The sequence below is a fragment of the Corylus avellana genome, chromosome ca1 (assembly GCF_901000735.1).
Source record: "Corylus avellana chromosome ca1, CavTom2PMs-1.0".
Taxonomy (NCBI): domain Eukaryota; kingdom Viridiplantae; phylum Streptophyta; class Magnoliopsida; order Fagales; family Betulaceae; genus Corylus; species Corylus avellana.
Window position 1 is genome coordinate 27311773 of NC_081541.1, and position 24185 is coordinate 27335957.

General features: G+C 37.6%; 2 protein-coding genes across 2 annotated transcripts; one reads left to right on the plus strand and one right to left on the minus strand.

Moving 5' to 3' along the window:
- Positions 1-217: 217 nt before the first annotated feature.
- Positions 218-10226, minus strand: LOC132177779 (presequence protease 1, chloroplastic/mitochondrial-like). Its single transcript, XM_059590233.1, has 19 exons — positions 9779-10226; positions 9510-9693; positions 9004-9178; positions 8764-8896; positions 8523-8593; positions 7671-7754; positions 6789-6879; positions 5733-6253; positions 5473-5637; positions 5161-5379; positions 4942-5069; positions 4277-4466; positions 3258-3341; positions 3073-3170; positions 1733-1997; positions 1483-1645; positions 1220-1400; positions 851-922; positions 218-594 (listed from the first exon to the last, which is right to left on the minus strand). Exons 1-19 carry the CDS (start codon positions 10047-10049, stop codon positions 453-455), a joined length of 3237 nt encoding a protein of 1078 aa, XP_059446216.1. The 5' UTR covers positions 10050-10226; the 3' UTR covers positions 218-452.
- Positions 10227-18063: 7837 nt separating this feature from the next.
- Positions 18064-19042, plus strand: LOC132168490 (uncharacterized mitochondrial protein AtMg00810-like). The gene is made up of 2 exons (XM_059579480.1): positions 18064-18789; positions 18935-19042. Exons 1-2 carry the CDS (start codon positions 18064-18066, stop codon positions 19040-19042), a joined length of 834 nt encoding a protein of 277 aa, XP_059435463.1.
- The last annotated feature ends 5143 nt before the right edge of the window (positions 19043-24185 follow it).

Below are 24185 nucleotides of genomic sequence, written 5' to 3' on the forward strand. Positions count from 1 at the left end.
TCACACGATAGTTCATAGGGTTAAGTGTATGCCCCCCGCCTCTTTAATACTTTTAAGATTCTTTTGGGAGATATTAAGCATAAAATGATTTACTGTAATAGTAAACTGAAAGAAGATACACACTACGATATCAATGTTACTTGGCTTCAATGCTTACGTATTTGTTGGAACTCCATTGTCGACATATTTTCAAAGTGTAGGAAATTTGAATGCAATGTGTTCGAGACTATTTAAGCAAGTTTTATTTGTAAATTTGGAAATTTGAATGTTAATAATTTCACAATGCCCTGATATGGTACAAATTCCGCGTTACAAACGATTTTCCTGTAACCAACTATCACAAAATCTTTGCTTCTGCATAAAAAATTGGAACTCTTTTGGACTACATCTCATTCCTGTGGGGGGGGGGGGAATCGTGCAAGTCCTATCCTCGCAGCATTTTTTTTGAGGTCTTAGAGAGCTTTCTTTATTTGAAAGAAGTTAGAGCATTCCTTGTGCGCAGCATCAACATCGTCTGGAGATGCCACTGCAACCACCACACCTTTATCTTTAACTGCCTCAATTGCATCAGCAAATTCCTTGAAGTCCTTCAGACTGTGAGAGAAAAGACATAAAAACCTTTGGGTGAATACGCCTTTATCTAAGGAATGACCCAACCATTGCTTCAATGCAAGGTCATTTAAAAGGAACTCAAATTCCTAGCCTATTTATAGATCAATTTCATCGTTTTAGTCCGGTTTTCCTAATAGTAATGCCACCGATTTTGAAAATATTCAAATCTCATTTTTTGTTATTATTTCTCGATTGGAAACAAAAGTCTATGCATCAGTCAATAAACACCATCTTTTACCTGGTTGACAATATCTCTCCACGTCTTCTTTGCCTTTCTTCTTCCGTGATTCCCAACAAATAGCGCAACATACTACAGAAAAAAAAAAAAAATAATAAATAAGAGTAAATTTGAGTCGTACCCGTGCTAACAGCAATAAAACTATGATTAGAAGCATCGATTTAATATCTGACATTAGCAGTGACCTTCCCTATCTGGAAGTGTGCCTTTGAAACAAGACATGAAATTACAACTTCAGACTCATACATTTTAGATTTTTCAGCAAAGAAACAGTTAAAATCAAGGGTAACATCTTTAATTGTATTGAAGCGCATTCATTCAAATTAAGACTGGAAAAAAGCCACCTTTTAAAAAGTGCGGTCCACATACCTGCTATAACCTTTGGCATCGGGGAGCTGGTATGAATCCACGTCGCCAATGGTTCCAATGATGGCCTTTGTGAGAGCATCGTCATCCATTACCAACCCACGGAGAAAATCCGCAGTTCCATCATATACTTCAAGTGTCTTTAACAAGTTGGGGTCGCGATACGATAAGAAGGAGAATACTCCTAAACAAGAAACCCCAAAAACATAAGATTCTGAAATAGCAATTATAACCCTTCACAAAGCATGTAATGACCCAAATTGTACCTGAGTGAGTATCAAAGTCACAAAAGCCTCCATAAGCCCCACCACTAACTCGCACACGATCCCATAACCATGTATTACTTAAGTATTTTGAAATTACATATGCACTCCCATCAAGTTGGTAGCCAGTTTCGTAAAGGTTAGCTGCTTTTCCAACATAATTAACCTGAAGAATGTAAAAGTCAATAAATAATGACATGGAATCAAGAAATCTAAAAGGAAAACAAGCAGGAGGAAGCATATAAATTCTCACCTGCGTAGGTATCACAATGGCTTCATTCTCTGAAGGAAGCCGAGCATTCCAACTAGCCGTTTTAAGAAGTGAGTTGCTGGGAAGTGAATCAAGAAACTTGCTAACAAACTTTTCTGAATTCGTGAGGGTTTTCCCATCAGCAGTCATATTTATCAGGCAACCATTCCTCGAAAGTAAGGACTTGCGAATCTCCTCAAGAGATGAAGAAATTCCATCCCAATCTTGATCAACATTCTCTTCAAGAGCTTTTAAGAATTCCAGGTAACTACAAGTAGATGAGGAAAATGCAAACTATATCAGTGCATCATGTTTGTAAATCTAATAGAGTTATTGGATAGTTATTTTTTTTAAAATAAAATAAATAAATTTCAATAAGCAATTCCTTCATTCAAGAGCTAAGCTCCTCTTTTGGCTTTAGAAAGATGCTCATTAAAACGAGATCTTTTATCAGCCAAGTCAGAACAGGTGACATACTCCAGATGAGTGGCTAACAAATTCATTTCAACTTCTATCTCACAACAAGATAGAATTACAGCATTACAATCACCAGGTCCTGGTAATTTGCGTAAAATTCTTAAATGCAACCTTCAATCTACAAAAGCAGATTTCTAGTTCAATATGTAATTATAAGGGAAAGATACTTATTTGGTCCCTAGAGTTTTCAATTGTACCAAACTGATCCTATTCAGTATAAAAAATATCTTAAAGATCCTTTGGACAAGCAATGTGTCCAAAATGATTCCTGTCATCAGTCGTCTGATGAAAATCGTTAAATGTATATGTGGATCCAAATCACAACCAATCGCCGATTTTGGATCCAAATCCTGGCCCTCAGCAGATGAGGGGTGGCCTCCCCTAACCATACGAGGCGAGGCCGACTACCCCTCGTATGAAGGGAGGCCACCCCCTCATCAGGTAAGGCATAGATGTCCTTCTAGAGGGGTGGTTGACTGCCCCTTGCATGGTGTGGAGAGAGGTGGATCCACGTATACATTTAATGCTTTCCATCAAATGACTGGCGGCAATGACCATTTTGGACAGATAACTTACCCCAGGATCTTTAAAATACTTTTGATACCCAAGGATCAGTTTTGGTATAACTGCAAACCCCAAAGACCAAAAAGGTAATTTTTCCAATTTATGATAAATGTTCATTCCCAGACAATATATTCCTTTGATGTAAAGCAAGGAGGTCATTGTAGACTATATAGATTAGCCCAAAACAAAAATCAGTTCAAAACATTTAAATAGTCTAACGATGTAAAGCAAGGAGGTCATTGTAGACTATATATAGATTAGCCCAAAACAAAAATCAGTTCAAAACATTTTAATAGTCTAACCTGACACCACCCATCTTTTCAGAAATCCACCCTGCAACATTTAACTTAGCATCCATCCTTGCAGCTGCAATTCCATGACCACTACCTCTTAACCGGTTCTGAAAACAGAACACAAATTTTGAGACTTGATGAACAAATATTAATATCCAGTTGAGTTACTTATTTTTTCCACAAAAGTTTGGTACCTCCATTCTTGCTTTGCTCTGGGACACAAACTGTTTAAACCGTTGCTGATCTGTAAACCGGACTTCTTGAAGAACACAATTAACCTACGATACATGCATGAATCCTTCAGTCAATCTATCATCCACCGGCAACTACTTGTTTGAGAAGTGAATTACAATAATGACAACATGGAGCAAAGTATTAACGAGATTTGGCAAGGGTAGTATGGTATACCATGGGTGGCCAACAAAATAAGGAAAATAGAAAGGTGCACGAAGTTGTGGAAGAGGTTCTTAGTAAGGCATCCATTTTTATACTTATTGAAAGAGAGACCCTCATCATTGAAAGAAACATTTTGAAAAAATGACAGTCAATCAATAGTATGTCTTAACATGTTTAAAAGAAACCTCCAGCTATACTAAAAGAATAATCAAGCTTGCAGCCCCAAACTAGTTGAGCATGGACATTTTAATCTTTGCAAATACAGCAGTTGGAAGACTTGATGCAAAGGTTCCGTATATTCCATAATGACAATACAACTTGCCTCAACAAATAAGAAGAAAATTATCCAATGTACAGGATAATAACAATAACCAAAAGAATCCTATGATGTGATAAAATAGAGGTGCATTAGAGGGAGATACGTAGTTCTCTCCCCCAACTCGTTTGTGCAAAATGCTTATGCAAAATCTATTTTAAAAAGTTATGCATATGAATTTGGTATGTCTGCCAAAGTATATTCAATTCATGGTGCTAGAAACTAGGTCACTCTCAAATGTAGTGAAAATAAAGCAAAAAATAAGCCTGATTGAGGAGTAACATGAATAAAGCATCATCAGCAGAAGACCCGTAAAATAGATAATAGGACTTGGACCATGGTGCACCCAAATGCATGAGAACTTCAAGATATTTGTTTTTTGATAAGTTAAGAACTTCAAGATATTTAATGAATTACTGCAATATTTACACTAATCAAAGTGGTTCAAATCAACAAATCATTCTTGAATTATTACATTTAAAGTCTGAAAAGAACAGATACCAGGTTAAATAGGTCTTCAGTACGTCCTGCCATGGCTTTGCCTCTAACAACTATATGGCTACATGGCTCCTCCTTGCCTCGTACAGATGATGTAAATGGAAAAACTGAGATCCCTCCAGTTTTTCTTCCAATTAACTGATTAAGCTGTACAAATGTCAGGTCTTTTGTACCCATCTCTAGCAATGATTGGCTGTCAAGAACATTGTTTCATAGTCAAAAATATGTGACCTCAATTATCTCTGGAGAAGAGATACAATACACATTAGAATTTATGCACTTTATCATCATTATTAGCACTGCTACTACTTCCACATTAACAATTTTTTTATATTTCTTTTAGGTGGTAGAATACTTTGCCCTAGAGAGTGAACATTCTAGAGGTCGCTCTTTCTCTTAGTGAGGATTGGTAAAGCAAAAAGACTGGCACCGAAACAAGAGACATCATGCAAAAAGGATTGGACAAAAGAATTCATCTCCCTCAGGCAACCAAAATAACAAAAAGAAGAATGAAAACCCCGAGTTAAGACAGATTTGGCAGGTCCTAGAAAGGAAATCATAGCAAGTTAAAGACAAGAGACTGAACTTACAATATTCAAGGTTAACGTACACTAAATATAAATTTTCTTTTCAGAACCTATTTGGTGAACCTGAAGGTAACATCTTACCAAAAAAGTGGTACCAAGGGGAGAAGCTCTTGCTTCAGTGTACCCAAATTGAAGACAATTTCGGTGTAAAGGACATCATTTGTGAAGAGGTCATGCTGCAAAACTTTTACTCCATTGATATCTCCAACCTACAGTTCATGTAAGAATGCTTGGTAAACTCCCCACCGAAAAAGAAACATGCAGTACTTTCAAACAAAAGACAGTAAAGGTAATGATAACCTGTGTAGGAACATGAATAGGTTCTTTTGGAATGTCATGTAGAGAGAGGCTTGGGACACTTCTCAGAGCTTCTGGTGGGTCAGGAGTTTCCTGCTTCAGTCGTAACTCCTGTGTAGCACGTGCTAGCTCAGCAAGATCTTCCTCTGTCATACTTGATTTAAGTTTCTCTAAAATTTCTTTCTCAGCTTCTTCTTCACGAGAAGCTTTCTTTGGATCAGGCTGACATAGAAAATAACCAAGATATAATTAGTACAGAAGACCACATGCAGACAACAACTGAAAACTTTTAGGCTAAAATGAATTAGAGACTACCTGCATTTCTATAGTAACTCGATGAGGATTGTTTAAGATGAATTTCTCTATTATAGGAGAAAAAACAGCTTTAGAGCCTTCCTCTGCTATTCTGGCTTTAAGGGCAGTCAAGGGTTTCTCATACTTCAATGGCTCAAAGGGGTCCATGTCATATATCCATTTACCCTATAAAACAAAAGGCAAAGTACACAAGTAAATAAAAATAAAACAAGAGAAGGATGCCAGGTTCATAAAACAACAAAAAGCAGGGTATATCTTACAATGGACCGAAGCATCAGCGACAAGCCACGAGGAAATGATCCAGTGTTGTTTTCCCTGAGAGAAAACTCAATTGTATTCATGGACGCCTCCACAGCATCTGCATCAAAACCTTCCTCCACTAAATTCTTAAGTGTACTCATGACTAACTCTTCTACCTTTTGAATGTCATCTTCAGAGACACCCTTCAATCCAATACTAAATTGAGGCTGAAGGAGCTCATCTTCAACCCCACCACCAACTATGGCATCTCCTAAGCCACTTTCCAGCAAGATTTTCCTTAATGGAGAAGCAGGAGTTCCCAACATAAGATGATCCAAGAACCCAAGGGTAAGCTCAGTTTCCAGATCTAGGGGCTTGTCAGAGAGCAGCCAATTAAGGCATACCATATGCTTCTTCTTCAGATCCCCACCTTCACCAGAAGGATATTTCTCAACAATCCTGATTGGATCTGAGAATAGTTTTTGTGGTTCAATCTTTGATTCATTGGGAGCTGAACTCGCATCAAACATGTCTAGATACTCTGTGTCAGAAGGAGATAGAGAGAGTAAGATGCTAAATTTTAAATAAATTTCACAGAATCCTAAATCATCATTGAACCAGATCAGTAGAATTCAAACTTGACATCAATGTAGGCAGTAAATAATCAATAGCTTTACAGCCATTCATTTTCTTTTTCTTGATTTAGTTGCCTGTATAAAATAGCTTCTGAAATAAACTGCTCAAAAAAATTGAAAAGGGGAATTCCTTTTATTCACAATTTTAAGCACCTTTTTTTTGTGAAAAAAAGCAATTATGTAGAGTACTTTAATATAAGAACCAGATAGAATGTAGTATGCTTAAACACCAAAAAATTACAATTTTGCAATTTTTTTTCTTTTATATATAAAGAAGTTACAGAAAATTCACTGGAGAAGCCCAGTCATTTTAGGTTTCCTTGGTGTAATGGGTAGACACGTCTAGTTTTGCATCACATTTCTTTTGGGACAAATTTACCCATGCATATCATGGAAAGTTATGAGAGGCATGTATTCATAAAAGCAGAAGTCATTTATTACCACTCAAGATTCGTAGGCGCTCATTTGGATCATCATCTCCATAAAACCATATCCTGGCATTGCTGGGGTGGTAATATTTACGGTGAAATTCCTGTAAATTTCATTCAGCGAAATAGCACCATATACTTCATACAAAATAATGAATATTAAAAACTGTGTTCGAGTACAGATCTAGGCAATTTGGAAACTACAAGAGGTCACATACGTAAGAATATATGGATAAAAAAGTCATCTATGTTACTGGAAAGAAACTTAAAAAATTTCTAAGGCATGCTACAGAAACTTTAATGGCAAAACTGATAGCAAAAGTCATAAAACTGCAAATGTTGTCATCCATATATCAATGTTGAAACTTGAAGGAGCCCTTCTAGAGTACATGAGAATAATTCAATAATTAACATGCGAAACTGGATACCAGAAAACTTCATCACAATTCCAGAGGTAAAGAGTTGCATTTAAAAAAAATTAAATAAAGTGACAGTATTACAATAAATAAAAAACCATAATGCTCTGCCAAAAGCTTTTAATTAACTTTTTTGACAATTAGCATAAATAAAAATGGATTGTCCGCTATTGAATAGCCAGAAAAACCCCATTGACATTTATCGACAGGGTAAAAAAGAAACAATAAATAACACCAGATTTCATTTGAACTTTATAATTTAACAACTTTTTTTTTTTTTGATAGGTAATAAGTAACTATATAGTTCAACAAGTATCACACTCAAAACAAAGAAAGCACTATGTAAGTCATTTAGGTTAAGAGAATTAATTAGTACTGCAAAGATACAACACTAAAAAAATCACTATTTGAAAGTTACATATTGTTACACTAAGATGGTAGATCAAGAATCTCAACATGATGCGATGCGTGCAACAAACCTTGAATTCCTCATATGACAGTTTGGGAATAACTTGAGGATCACCTCCACTGTCAACACCATAAGTATTGTCTGGGAAAAGAGCCTGTGCCCAAAGTTACATGTAAGACCCATCAATAAAATAATAATAATAGAAAACAATGAGAAAAAAAAAATGCATCAAATCTTTTGGATAACAACTGACATTTGAATGAATTCAAACTAGTAACATTTATCAAAAATGAACATAGAATTCAAATTAGTAACATTTGAGTCATCTAGAATGTTTCTTCCAGAGCATGCCTAGCCATATGGATTTACTGACCAACTCCAAGAACCATCATGATGCATTGTAGCATTAACTGCGTGCCTTAGTATAGAAGTATGGCATGACCAAGACCTCAACAAACTCAAAATGCACGAGTCACTATGATATTTGAACACATACACAAACCAGGTTCTCTAAATCATGTAGTTTATCAATTTATATTATGAATGAGTGAAGCATAACTTTCTTTCCTATCTACTTATACAATCTTGCATACCATTACCTACTATAGTAAAATACAAATAAATGAATAAATCCAGGAAACAATCATTAACACAGTGCCACTTGAGAAAGAGAGACCATCACAATGTGATTGATTCATAATCAATGGATAATAAAAAAGAAAAGGAAACAAAATTGAAGCCAGTGCAGCATGGAATCAAATATTTTTGACACTCAAATTATCAGCACATTGCATAAGAACATCTTTTAGCAGCACTGATCGCTAAGACTTCCCACAGAACAAATTTAATTGAGAATGCACAATTTTTTATGCAAAGGTATCAAAGTGTAAGAACAGAAAATAAACAAAAAAAAACAACTTGCCTGTTGAGCGGCACGCCCTAATATATTATCAGGCTGGGAATAGACACCTTTCATCTCATTGAAAACAACACCTGAAAATAAGAACAAATTCATTTAGGAAGAACAGAAGAAAATGAATTAAATGATTGGAATTAGACAGATTCGATAACCAGGACGCTTGAAGTACTGCTCAAAGGCATAGAATATTCCAGAACCTACTGCAATAGAATTAATGATTGGATAAATCCATCAAGAAAGCAACCTTTATAACATATATCTTCTGAAGGATTGTTGAGCTCGTAATGCCAACCCTCCTGTTGGAAAGTCTGGAAGTCCTCCACACATTTAGGGAAGAAGACAGCATCCAGGTACACATCAACCAAATTATAGAAATCCTGTTTAGAAAAAAGAAAATAAATAACCATGTATTAAATCCAACCTTGATCCAAGATTCAACACATTTAAATTCCCAATTACATTCCACTGTCAACCCTGTTTTCACCTTTGAATTCGTGGAAGCAACTGGGTAACAAGTCCTATCAGGATAGGTGAATGCATTTAGAAAAGTATGCAAGCTCCCTTTCAATAATTCAACAAATGGTTCCTTCAAAGGATACTTTCTCGACCCACACAATACACTGTGTTCCAATATGTGTGGAATCCCAGTGGAATCTTTTCTGCAGTATAAATTACATACACAAGGATGATTAAATCTTGAGACACTATCAATTATCAATTAAAACACAAACGAGAGTAATTTGCACCACAGTTCAAAAGAGTGATTTTCTTCACTAACACTACTGTAGCAATGCCAAACGAACTCTTAAAATTCTGTTGAATGTTTCTGAGTATTACATATTTGACAACTGACTCAATGACCTCTACTAATTCAAATTTACCAGGCAGCCGATAATTTGCTATATCCAAAACTCGATTAAGTTATTACTTACAGGCTTCACTAAGCAAATTTTCAGGAAAAAAAAAAAAAAAAACGAAAAGAGCACTCACGGAGGCGTGCGAAAGACAATGCCGAAGACCTTGTTCTCATCGTCGTTCGACACCGACATGACCTCCGCACCGGTCTTCTTGTGCTTGAAAAGCACAGCTTTTGATTTACACTCTCCGATGAGTTGTTCGGACACTTTCTCGAACCCGAGCTTCTCCGCAACCTCATCCTGCACTCCTATAAACTCTGCCCCACAAAAACCACTGTCGGTACGTTTTAATCGGGGCAATGAAATGCAATTTCAAAAAAGAAAAAAACGTTAGGGCGATACCTGAGGAAGAGTGAGCGGGGGGAGTGGAGACGGCGCGGGGAGAGAGAGAGGATAAGCTTCTTCTGAAGTTAAGAGAAGAGGCGGACGACGCCAATCTCTGGCGGAGTAAGGATCGTCTGCTGCTGCGATCGGGAATCAAACGGTGCCGTTTTGGGGCAGAAGACGAGGCGGAACGAGAGGAAAGGGATGAACAAGGGCGAGAGAGGCGGCGAGCGGAGCGGAAGAAGAATCTGTTGCAGGCGAGAGAGCGGAGCAGAGCCGTTCTGTCCATGGATAACCCTAAGCTAACAAGTAAACCAGTGTGCAAGAGAGAAGAGCTGGAATTTGCTTTTATATTGGGAGGAAAATATCTTTGTTTGTTTAGATAGAGCGGCGAGTGGGTAGCGTGCACGGGTGGTTCGGAAAGTAGCAAATGGTGAATTCTTGCCCAGACAAAAATATTCTTGGGGAGCAAGAGAGCCAGCGAGGGAAGGAATGATTAAAGGAAATAAAAACCAAAAAGAAAAAGAAAATATGCATTATCTTTATGATTTTATCAGCTTGTATGGTGAGTTTGAATTTAATTTCTTTTAAAAAAAAAAAAAAAAATTGTATAAATATGCATTATTAAGCGGATGCATAGTTCATTTTCTTTGAAATATATGAATACAAGACGTTTTTAATTAGAATAATTTGGATCAATTATGAAAAGTATAATTTTTTATTATTATTATTAGTGACATTCTTCAATGGATTTTTTATTGATAATTATTAATAGGTGGATTTAAGCCTTATTAAATTTGACTTGTCAAGAGACATAACCAACCATTGAATATGTTATTATTTACCAAAAAAATCAAAATTTATAACTATAATGTCAACATTATGGGAGATAATTATAAATTGACAAACTGATTGTATTATTGTAGGATTTACATAGGTAAAGGCATCACTCTTAGTTATTCAATGGTTGATAATTAAAAAGGGACAATGGGAGAATGACAAGAGAATACTAAATATGATTTCTCTTTTTTAATAGCACATGCTTTTTACATATTTTCTAATACTATTAATAAGAAGTATGTGCATTTCATATGTTTAAAGAACACATTATTTTTTTAGAGACTGGATTGTAAAAATTCTTATAATTCAGTTTGTAAGAAATTCATATACATTATGAAATAAAAATGTAATTTATAGTATGTTTATTTTTGCCCTTTACAATAATAGTAGTATCACAAAATGGACATTTAAAAAAAATGAAGTATTTCCACTTAATTCTTTATTTCTTGATCTTTGATTGGATAATTATAAAATAATTAAAAATATCATGTTTATAAATTTTCTCAAAATACAATGGGTCTGACTCTCCCCATCAAGTGTCTTTTTATCTTTTCACAAATCAACTATTCTTTTGACACTCTTTCTTAATTTTATGTTTTTGGTACCGAACTATTTCTTAAAGAATAGTTTGACTCATCGAGTAAAGGTCCAACGCACTAGGCTGGGCCTTTCTCTTTGTTAGGCAGAAACGAAGCCCAAAGAATGCACCTATGGACAGTAGCACATGGGTTAACTACAACAAGCCCCGTAAAAGGCTTGAAATGTAGAGTTCCATTATTTTAATGTTCATTCTTGGGCTTATTTATGCATATAGCCGCCAAACCATCCAACAGCTGGGTATGTCTCTCATTTGGGAAAGAGAAGGTCTTATGTGTGGTCGTTGCACAAAACAAGGGTTTTGTGCAATCCACTCAGAGTTTGACACATCAACATTAAAGAAAAATTACAAAAAAAACATATGTGAACAAAACACTAGACTGTTTCTCTCAAACACCACACGCATCCGCTGCCCCCGCCGCCTCACACCGCCTCTGGCGAAGAGAAAGGGAGAGAGATCCCACCACTGGGGGGTGGCTGCTGGAGAGAGAGAGAGATTCAGCCACTAGGGGTGGATCGCAGCCACCCCCCAAGCCACTGGGGGTAGCTCGTGGCCACCCCCCAGGCCATTGGAGATGGCTCACGGCCACCCCCTAGGCCACAGGGGGTGGCTCGCGGCCACCCCCTAGGCCACAGGCCGCCCATCAGGGGTGGCTGCGCGGCACCCACGCCATTTTTGGACCCCTGCCACCCTCATAGGCTGTTGCTCCTCCCCCTACATCCTTCGAATTTTTCTTTTAATATTTATTTATTTTTAATGAGAGAAGATGAATTATTATGGTATTCTGTTCTCATTTTAAGTTTGTGTAATAAGCTGATGTGGCAATTGCTGAATGGTGTGCACAAAATTCCTCATTTATGCACTGACCACACTAAAGTTATTCTCTTTGGGAAAACCTCCTATGCAGTCTGGCTGCAAAAGTCGTCTTTTGCAGCAACCAATAGAATGGGTACACACTAGATAGTTGCACATAATAGAATAGGATAAAAAACATTGGATTGTTTTCTTTCTCTCCTTCTCTCTTTTCTTCTCTGGTTCATTCATCTTGACCGAAAATATTTTTTCCTCTTCTTCTCTTTCTCTCCCATTTTCTCTTCTTCTCTCTTCTTCTTCTCTAGTTCATTCATCTTCACCGAAAATATTTTTTCCTCTTTCTCTCCCACCATTCACCCACCACATCCACTGAGTAGCAAAATCTGTTAGATTTCTTTTGGCAGAACCTCCTGGAATTCGAACAGAGAAATCACCCAGAAATTCCAACAAAACCCAGAATCAATTCAAATAGACCAGAACCTTAAGCTTCAAATTCAATCAAAGCAAGAACTTTTCTCTACCCATGGAGCTGGGTTCGGCCGAAGACAGAGAGATTCTGGTTGCCGAAGATGGTTGAATACTGGTGGCAACCATCTCTCTGTCTCCAACTGAACCCACGGCTGGCTTTACCGTGAACCGCATGGGTCACTACCGTTTCCACAAAAAAACCAAAATTTTCTCAAACGGTTTGTTGAAAGCCCATCTGATATTTGCAGGAACTAGTTTATTGAATTGATTAGATGTTTGGGTGATTGGGTTCAATGAATTTGTGGTGATTGGATTCAATGAATTTATTAGATGTTCTATGGGAAGGTTTTCTCAAACCAAAAATGGACATCAACCTAAAGGTGAAAATGGAGAGAGAGTCGTTTGAAAATGAGTTTTCCAGTTGGGTTCTGGCCGTCGGTGAAGGGAGAGGAAGAGGAAAGAGAGAAAAAGAGAAAGTGGAAGAGGAAACAGAGAGGAAGAAAGACTAAAGAAGAAAGGCAGAGACTCGCGTGGGATGAATAAGAAATCCCATGTTTTCAATCCTATTCCTTAAGCTGTGCTTCCCTTACGTGTCAAATTTGTATTGGGTGCTGCAAAAGGTTGGGTTACAGACCGACCGCATAATAGGCGCACTCCTCTCATTTTAGAGAGAAAATACACTTTACCTCTTCAAAGTTTTATTAAATTTTTAAATTGATTTCTACTGTTTAAAAATTGGCAAGGTACCCAAGAAATTATCAAAAATTTGCAATGTGATCTATCCATTAGCCATTTCTATTTAATTTGACTGGAAATTTCGCGCATGCCACACAATTGCATTTTTTTGTCACTAAAAAAACATAAACAAACGTTTCTAAAAACAACATCAACCAAATATTATACCTAAAAAAAAACATAAACAAACGTTCCTAAAATTGACATCAACCAAATATTATACCTAAAAAAAACATAAACAAACGTTCCTAAAAGCAATATCAACCAAATATTATACCTAAAAAAAAACATAAACAAACGTTCCTAAAAACAACATCAACCAAATATTATATTTTTCATCATAAATAATCCCAACCTTTGAACAACCTGATGATGCAAATAGGTATAGACATCCAGTGAACAACTCACTGAGAGTACCTTACAACCAAGTCCATCACCACAAACCTTTCTTCATATTTATTAAAAGAAAACACAAACAAATCAAAATTCCATGCAAAAAAATTAAAGCTAATGTTGAAAAAGGTCTTAGTTTTATCTATGTTTGAGTAGCATCATTTTTCGGCTTATATTTCTTTGGTTTCCACCTCTTTCGGTTCGGATTCAACAGTAAATGACAACCTTTGTAATTATGGCCTAAACCCCAATAGTTTGCACATTTCACAACGTATCTACTACAGGTTAACTTGTATGGGTTAGGTGGTTCATCTGCAACTCTTCTCCAACTCATCTTTGGTCTACGGGAGCCCTTCTATTGTTAGGTGGCAAGATTTCATCGCATGGATCATCAACTGGCCATGTCTATAGACCTTGCATGCCATAAACTTGACCTGCATATCCTTGCATGTATTTTTCCATCTTGTAATATTCATCCAAATATTCCTCCAATTTTTGCTTATGCATGTAAATTGCTGCACAAGCATGTGAGCAAGGAATCCCACTCAACTGTCATCTCCCACATGTGCATGTCTTCTCATCTAACCGAACTAAACGTCGTGCATCGTACATGTGGTCGACCTCAAACTCCATTTCATTCTGTCACCGACTAATACAATTTCTTGCATTACTTTTTGACTTCTCCAACTTCTTCTGAATCTTCGAGCATATTGTGTATGCTAGCCGATATCATGCTCAGTGTTCTCTGGTTCTGCGATCGATCGCAGGTCAAGTGCGATCGATCACAAAAGGTCAAAAACCTTCTAGCTCCGCGATCGATCGTAAGCCCAATGTGCGTTTGAGCACAAAAGGTCGAAAACCTACTGGTACTGCGATCGATCGCACATCGTGTGCGATCGATCGCAGCAACGCAGAAATCAGAGACAGTAAAGATTCTCAAAACCAATAAGGAAAGATACTACAGCTCACAATCAAAGGGATCCAACCATATCAAGATTTTACACTTGTGCAACAAGGAAAACATGTTCCTTGTTTAACAAGGGAAACGTTTTCCTTGGTATCTAAGGAAAATCTTGTATTGTAATTATTGTTTTTGATACACTAGGTCTAAGGCTATATATATACAACACTTATGTATTTTGTAATGTCCATGCCTTTGAATAAAAACTTCATCAAAGTATTCATGGTATCAGAGCCTTTTTAGGCCAACGCCATATTTTCCTTTTTTTCTGCAGCACTGTCTATACCATGGCAGCAGCTAATTCAGTCTTTGTTCCACCTACTACCACCCAAAACTCTCTTCTCAAGCTTGATTTAAACAACTATACCAGCTGGGTGACGTAGATCAACCCCATTCTGAGCACCTATGATCTCATGGCAATTGTGGATGGTTCAGAACCATGCCCTCCACAATCGATCACTGACGATGAAGGCAAAACCTCTCCCAATCCAGATTATACAAACTGGAACAAAAAGGACCAATTTCTTCTCAGCATCATCACAACCTCTCTTTCAGAGAAAGTCTTGACCACAGTTTATGGCCTTGATACCTCTCATCAAGCATGGACTGCCTTAGCAACCAAATTTGCTTCTAAATCCAAGTCTCGGATTGCCAACCTTAAGAAACAACTTCAAAATATGTCACAAGGACCCAAATCCTGCTCAAATTACATTCAAACTGTAAAGAGTCTTGTGGATCAACTTGGTGCGGCAGGTAACCCTATTCCTGAAGCTGAAATCATCTCCTCTATCCTTAATGGTTTGAACTCATCCTTCACCCACTTTATCACCACATACTCGTTTCACACCCCTACAAACACCATCAGCTTTGAAGATTTTCAGGATGAACTCCTTAGTCATGAGTTGCTGCTACAACAACATCACACATCTATCCAAGATTCTTCAACTTTTGCTCTCACAGCACATACTCCACACCCTCAGTTTTCCAAGGGCAGAACCCCTATGACTTCCAGATTTTCACCTAGAAACTACTTTCCAAGACAAGGCAATAATTACACAGCACCTAGGCCTTACTCCCAACCACTTAGTCATGGCCCTCAATTCAGCCGTGATCCTCTGCAATACAGCAGAGGTTCCAACCAGCACCAAAGAGGCCACTTCTCCTTCCCAAATCAGCAATACAATCGAAGTCTCAATCAGGAAATCAATATTCCCTAAGGCAGTCCAATCCGAGCAACAACTATCCCACCAAATAGCACATGTCTAACTCATCATCAACATATCAGGAGCAACCCTTCTCTCATGGTCCTAGAGCTCCCTGTCAGATTTATGGAAGAACTAGTCATACTGCATTGGATTGTTTTCATCGAATGGACTATGCTTTTTAGGGCAAACATCCCCCTGATCAATTAGCTGCCATGGTTGCACAGACCAATCAAAACTATGAAGAACAGCAGTGGATAGCAGATAGTGGTGCCAATGCTCATATCACAAATCAACTTGAGAATCTACAGATTCAACAGCCTTTCCAGCAGATAAAGGAAGTTGCAGTGGGCAATGGCACTGGTTTGGCTATAGAAAACATTGGTTCAACTCTTCTCTCTACATCCAACACTAACTTTCAACTTACAAATATATTACATTGTCCTCAGGCCTCTGCCAATCTTCTTTCTATTCATAAGTTTTTCCTTGACAATTTTTGCTATTTTATCCTAACCTCTTCTCATTATTTTGTCAAGGATTTGCTGACCCATGCAACACTCTTGGGGGGGAGGTGTGAGAATGGCTTGTACCGCTTGAAGCTTGGAAGGACCTCTCATAGAAACACCAAGAATTTTATTGCTTTGCTAGGAATAAAAACCACCTCTTTAGTGTGGCACTTTAGATTAGGACACCATTCTTTGGATATTGTTAACCGTGTTGCCAAAAATACTTCTCTTCCTGTTACAAGTTTTAATTTTAATAAAAATTCTATATGCATTTCATGTCAACTTGGCAAGAGTAAACAGCAGCCTTTTCAAGCATCCAATCGTGTATCCAAGCAACCCCTTGAACTAATCCATTCTGATGTCCGGACATCACCAATTCAATCGGTTAGTGGCTACAAATACCATGTTATCTTTGTTGATGATTTTTCAAGATTTACTTGGATTTATCCTTTACATAGTAAATCAGAAGTTTTTGAACACTTTGTTAAATTTAAACTTCTAGTACAAAATCAGTTCACCTCCAAAATCAAACAACTCCAATTTGATGGAGGAGGTGAATATAATTCTCTCCAGTTCCAATCATTTCTGACAAAACATGGTATACTTCATAGGAAAACATGCCCTTATACCTTTCAACAAAATGGTTTGGCTGAAAGAAAATTTAGACATATTCTTGAAACAGCCCTTACGCTCTTAGCTCACTCCCATCTATCCAATAAATATTAGGTTCTTTCTCACAGTTGTGTATGTCATCAATAGGCTCCCTACCCCAGTTTTGCAATATCATTCACCATACTTTAAACTCTATCATAGGGAACCCAACTATCAAAAACTCCGAGTGTTTGGCTGTCTTTGTTATCCTCTCCTTATTCCCTGCCAAGGATCACGTCAACTCACATATGCCATCCAAGATTACTGCACAAGGTGATGCTCCCTTATTTCTCCCTGTTTCCTATTTTATTCCATATGTTATGCCATTTGTTTCTAACCATACTGCAGCTCCTGCCGGGACTTCACCTGAACCTGCCCCTGCTCCATCCATCCCTTCATCCCCACTTCCCTCACCATCTTCTGGATCAACCTCACCAGTAGCATCTGCCCCATCCAACCAACAACCACCTCCTCACCCCATGACTACTAGGTTTAGAACTAGTTCCCTACAACTTAAGTCCTTCCCTGATTTCCAACTATACCAAGCCACACTACCTGAGTTTGAACCAGTGACCTATAAACAAGCTGCCACTGATCCAAGATGGAAAGCTACAATGTAGTTGGAATATGATGCTCTCATTCATAATGGCACCTAGACGTTATGCCCTAGACCTCAATTTCACAATGTGATCAGAAACAAATGGGTATTTAAAATCAAGAGGAAAGCCGATGGAAGTATAGAGCGGTTCAAGGCAAGACTAGTAGCTAAGGGCTTTGATCAACAGAGTGGTATCGACTACACTGAAACTTTTAGTCCAGTGATCAAAGCTTCTACCATTCGCATCATTCTTACTCTTGCAGTCCACTTTGATTGGTCCATCAGACAACTTGATGTGTGTAATGCCTTTCTGTAAGGCTCATTGGGAGAAGAGGTATACATGGAGTAGCCACCAAGTTTTGTTCAAACTACACCACCTGATCAAGTGTGTAAACTTCACAAAGCCATTTATGGTCTCAAGCAAGCCCCTAGGGCCTAGTTCACTCGTCTCTCTACCTTTTTGTTGGAACTTGGGTTCAAGGAATCCTTAGTGGATACCTCTTTGTTTATTTACTTACATGGCTCTATTCAAGTGTACATGCTTGTGTATGTTGATGATATTCTTATTACTAGTACTCACCCTGTTATTATCTCTACCATCATTAACAAGCTGCAGCAGGAATTTCCTCTAAAGGACTTGGGGCCCTTAAGTTTCTTCCTTGGTATTCAGGTTACTCGTACTGCTTCTGGTCTGCATCTTTGCCAAACGAAGTATATCCTTAAACTTCTCAGCAAAGCACACATGGTAGACTCAAAACCATCCAAATCTCCCTGTGCATCTGGCTCCAAACTATCTAGATATGAAGGTGAACCTTTGACTGATCCCACGGTTTACAGGCAAATTGTAGGTGCTTTACAATATTGTACACTTACACGTCCCGACATTGCTTACTCTGTTAATCAACTTTGTCAACACATGCATGCCCCTACCTCAGCTCACTGGATTGTAGCCAAACGAGTGTTAAGGTATCTTAATGGTTCTTCCAATCATGGTCTGTATTACACCAAGAGTAACCTGCAGGTCAATGCCTTTTGTGACTCAGATTGGGCTGGATGCCCTGATGACCGCCGGTCTACCACCGGCTTTGCTGTCTTTCTTGGTGACCGTCTTATTGCTTGGAGTGCCAAGAAACAAGCTGTGATCTCCCGCTCTAGCACAGAAGCTGAATACCGAGCTCTCTCTCTCACCACCGCAGAACTCTTCTGGATTAGGATGTTGTTCAAAGAAATTGGCATATTTCTCAAAGTACCCTCCCGTTCTATGGTGTGATAATCTGAGTGCTTTAGCCTTGGCATCTAATCCAGTCTTTCATGCACGTACGAAACACATTGAGGTGGATTATCATTTTGTTTGAGAAAAGGTCCTCAATCATGATGTTGTTATCAAGTTCATCTCCACAAATGATCAGGTTGCAGGTGTGTTGACGAAGGGTCTTTCTTCGTCTCGATTCCTCTCTCTTAAGTCCAAGCTGATGGTGGTTCCTCCACCTATCAGCTTGCGGGAGGGTGTTAGCTGATATCATGTTCAATGTTCTCTGGTTCTGTGATCGATCGCAAAAGGTCAAAAACCTTCTGGCTCCGCGATCGATCGCAAGCCTAATGTGCGTTCGAGCGCAAAAGGTCGAAAACCTACTGGTACTGCGATCGATCGCAGCAACGCAAAAATCAGAGACAGTGCAGATTCTCAAAACTAATAAGGAAAGATACTACAGCTCACAATTAAAGGGATCCAACCATATCAAGATTTTACACTTGTGCAACAAGGAACAACGTTTTCCTTGGTATCTAAGGAAAACCTTGTATTGTAATTATTGTTTTTTATACACTAGGTCTAAGGCTGTATATATACAACACTTATGTATTTTGTAATGTTCGTGCCTTTGAATAAAAACTTCATCAAAGTATTCAGTGTATTGGGTCGACCCGATTCTGTTCCTTTTTTGCTGAAAGCGTGCCATTATCTGCTGACGAATATCTTCAAGCATTGTTAGTATGGGCTTACTCCTAGCATCTTTAGTCCAAGCATTGAAGCTCTCAATCAAGTTATTTAACAACATGTCGCATTTGACGTGGCAGCTGAAAGCATGTCTGGACCATGATGCCTTAGGTACATCATTAAGGTAAGCGTGTGCACCTTTGTCCATTGCCAAGATCTTCTGCATGTGGTGATCAAAGGTATAAATATTGGCTGCCCGTGCAGCCCCCCACAACTCATCCTTAAATGCTTTCCCCGTGTAGCCTCTCAATTTCAAATTCTCATATAGGTGCCGAACACAAAAGCGATGCTCAGCATGTGGCAACACAACGTCAACTGCATTTCCAAGCCCCTACACACATACGTAAGAAAATAAACAAATATAATAAACAAATACCATAACACATTAAGAATATAAGTAGTTTATTAAACTAGGTACCTTCTACCTGTCAGACATGATAGCCCAACCAAGTCCGCCTGCTGCCCCGTCTAAGTTCTCTAGTAAAATGGTAATAAACCACTGCCACAAATCTCGTCTCTACCTCAGCCACAACAAATGCAATGGGGAACATGTCGTCGTTGCCATCCTTGCCTATGGCACACAGCAATTGCTACTATCAGGGTTGGTGCTACATATTGCCAATGTGTATCTCTTTGTGAGGCGATATTGCTTGGAATGGCTACCAAATAGTTGATGTACCGCCTCCATTTTCGCTTTATAGCAACGAGCAATTGGCACATTTATGTTAAGGTCGCTCTTCACCCTCTCTTTCAATGCATAGGGTGTCCATGTTGGATCATCTTTGAAATCCTTCTTATAAGTACAAACAAGATACTCTACATCACATATTGTGATTTCGTACTGATTACCACAAATATGAGTCGGGTAGTAGCTTTTAATTTGAATACAAGTCCGAGTAGCACCTATAGAAGCATGAATCCTCCAGTTGCAGTGATCTTCTTTAAATATTGCACTAACCCTACTCATGTAATTGCATTTGTATTGGTAATCGAACCTCTGTTACACAACATGAGTCTTTAGTGCCCGCTTGTAGACATACATATCTGCAAACTCATCCCCAACTCGAAACATTATGGGAATTTTCAAGTCAAACTTCTCATTGAACTGCCTATACTGCTTCTTCTTTCCAACATCGTCTGAATCACTTCCTTGCAAACTTGCAAGACCATCACTTGAATCATCAGATGCCTTATCTCCAAACTCGGCTCCCGTATCAATTATATTACAATCAACCTTGTCCCACCAGTGAGCCGTTCCATCCTTCTCTTTGGTGACTTCATCAGCATCGTAGAATAGGTCCTCATCCTCATATTCAGATAGTTCCAAGTCACTCAACAGCTCTTTGATCACTTGATCAATATCATCAGCCACTGTGGTCTTCCGTGGCCTACCATATTTTCTTTTTTGTTTACCGCTTGTGGGCATGACATTCACATCTACACTAACATTGTCATCTACACCGACATGCGTATTGTCCTCCACACCGACACGAACGTTTTTTCCTTTTCCTGAAAAAAAAAAAAAAGAAAAAAAAAAAAGAAAAGAAAAACATTGCATTCATTAACATAATATAAAGAGAAAAATGAAAAATTAGTCCTTATGGTTTACCTGATTTATAATTAACTCCTTATGGTATCAAAATGAATTTAAAGGTCCCCGAAGTATGCCAAAAAAATAATTTAGTCCTTATAGTCAAATTCCGTCCACTAATTTAACAGATTCAGTTAGTGTGACACTGACTTAAATATGACAAGTATTACAATTTTATTGGTTATAACGTTTCATGTTATCATAATCTGTTAAGTCAGTAAACGGAATTTGACCATAGGGACTAAATTATTTTTTTGGTATACCTTAGGGACCTTTGAGTTTATTTTGATACTACAAGGGGTTAATTGCAAATCAAGTAAACCACAAGGACTGATTTTGCATTTTTTCCTAATATCAAATTAAAAGAATAAACTAAACTTCACTAAAAAATAATAATAATAATCCGGTGTACCTCCTCGACTTGTGGTCAGTTGCATGCTTGGTTGCCCGCTTGGAGATGCATATTTTGTGGAGGTCCTTCTCTTGGTTGGAGTACTAACAGCAGTTGTCTTCCTTTCTCTTCTTGACAAAAAAAAAAAAAAAAACATTGCATTCATTAACATAATACAAACATAAAATAATAAATCAACCATCACTAAAAAAAAAAAAAATTATCATGTGTACCTCCTCGACTGCTGGTCGGTTGGTTGCTTGGTTGCCCACTTTGAGGTGCACATTTAGTGGATGTCCTTCGCTTGGTTGGAGTTCTAACAACAGTCGATTTCCTTCCTCTTTTTGAGGGAAAAAAAAAAAAAATTCAAGTATTAACATACTATCAATTGAAAAGAATAAACTAAACATCAACAAAAAATAAAAATAAAAACAAATAATATTATCCTATGTACCTCCTTGACTGCTAGTCGGTTGGTTGCCCGCTTGGCAGAGACGGAGGAGTGGGGGGGGGGGGGGGGGGACTCCAAGCCCCATCCCTAACTTTCTAAGAAAAATTTTTTTTAGGGAAAAAAAATAAAAATAAAAATAAATAATATTACTATAAACCCATCGGCCCTTATCCAATAAAATGTTCAGCCTTAATTACTTAGTTACTCAACAAATGTTTTTGACCCTTACCCAACAATTTTTTTGGCCTTTTACCTTGACCCATCCAAATTAACCTTGAAAATCAACTCACAAACATCCACAGCCGCGCAACCAATGTTGCAGTTACAGACCTCCATAGTCTCAAACAACTTCACAATCTTCACTTGATCTCCAGGCTCCAGCAGGTAACAATCAATTGGAAATTTGTACTACGTACGAATAACGGATTGTAAGTTCCTTAAACCCTAACTCCAATTTTGTCTTCTCTATTGTCACCACTGTAGAATCAAAATCATAATCAATTTTGTTTTTGTCTTATAGAAAACGTAGAATAGAATAAGAATTAGAAGGTTAGGACTTAGGTATATGTCACTATATAGTCAAATAGTCATATAATATAAAGAAACTGAAAAGGAAAGAAAAAAAAAAAAAAATAAACAGAGAAAGAGGTAAGAATTCAATTTCGTCTTTTTTAGTGGTTTCCATTAGGGTTTAATGACAAAAATTGACGGAGGGAGGTCAATTGCATCAAATTGAAAATTCAATGAAAAATTGAGAGTTTTTGAAATTTGGAAGTTCTTCTCAAAACGCGTAGTAGTTCAGGAGTCCCAAGTGAAGTTATTCCAATTTTTTAAAAGAAATGCTCTACGTAACCGATGTTAAAATGGTTGGGAATTAATATTACTTATTGAGCTTTTTTACTTACCCGTGTTGGTTTTCATTTTTCATGTCGAGATGAAGCACAATAGGAGGTAGAAAACAAGTTAGATGTGGAAATAAGTCATGTTATGACATGTTTTAGTTAAATCATTTTCAATTAGTGCCTATGGGCACAAATGAGATAATTATTTGTCCTACTCTTTTCATTATGACATGTTTAAGACCTTTACATTTCTGCATTTATGGTTAATAGCGTACTTTTAAACTCGTGTGTTTAATGTTCTAGTTAGTGCTCTATACATCCCATTCATGACCTTTGAAAAACGAATTCTCTCTATTTTATTTGAATTTTTGCCTAAATGGCTCCCATGATCCGGCCTTTGGGTCTCTTAGTTAACCAACTCTAACATGTTTAATTTTTAATAATAATAATAGTGTTAGAAAGGAAAGAATTGGGAAAAAGAAAACAAGAATAGAGAGAAATTGATACTAATTATCTCATTGAATTAAATGAAAGCTTCAATTACACTTTATATGCGTAAGCTAATCTACATAAACTGTTAATTAAACTGTTTTACTGAACTAACTACCTCTAGCTAACTAATTAATTAATTTCATCCCATAACAGCTTGATGACTTGGCTGCGTAGCTGTGTGTTGACATGTTTAATAAACAGGGTTCGAACTGAAGAAATTCATAGGCCTAACTCATCTCATAAAATCGGTTCTATAGGAAATAGTTGCACATATTAGGAAATTAATCCTATTTCCCAAGACCCGTGAGATGCGAAAAATAAGAAAAATGCGGAATAACAAAGATAAGCAATCACACACGACACAAAGATTTAAGTGGTTCGGCTTAACAAGCCTACATCCACTGGCGGAGACGACCCGGAGAAAATTCACTATCAAAAGATGGAGTACAAAAATAGTAGAAAGAAAATCAATTAGATTCCAAAGCCCCAATACACTCAAATCTCACTATCACACAAGAGAGATTATTTCCAAAATAGAATACAAAAGACAGATGTACAAACTCTTCTTTTGCTGGAACACGGATGGCGATTAATCTCTATTTTCTTTTATCACTCTGCAGCACCCTTTTTCTTCTAATCACTTGTTTTTGGCTCCTCCAAAAACCACCAAGAAGAAAATACCCTTGCTGCCCTTGTACCTCCTTCTCTCAAATTCTCTCCTTTTTCTCCTCTCTTTGGTGCTTCACGTTTTTGGCACACACAAATTCACCTTGTGCTTTGTTCCTTATATAGAAGCTTAAGTCTCCTTTTACATGTTGGTCTAGGACTTCTACTATAAGTCAAACAAGGAGTCCAAGTACACGTAAGAGAAGGACTCCAAAACAAACTTGGACAAAA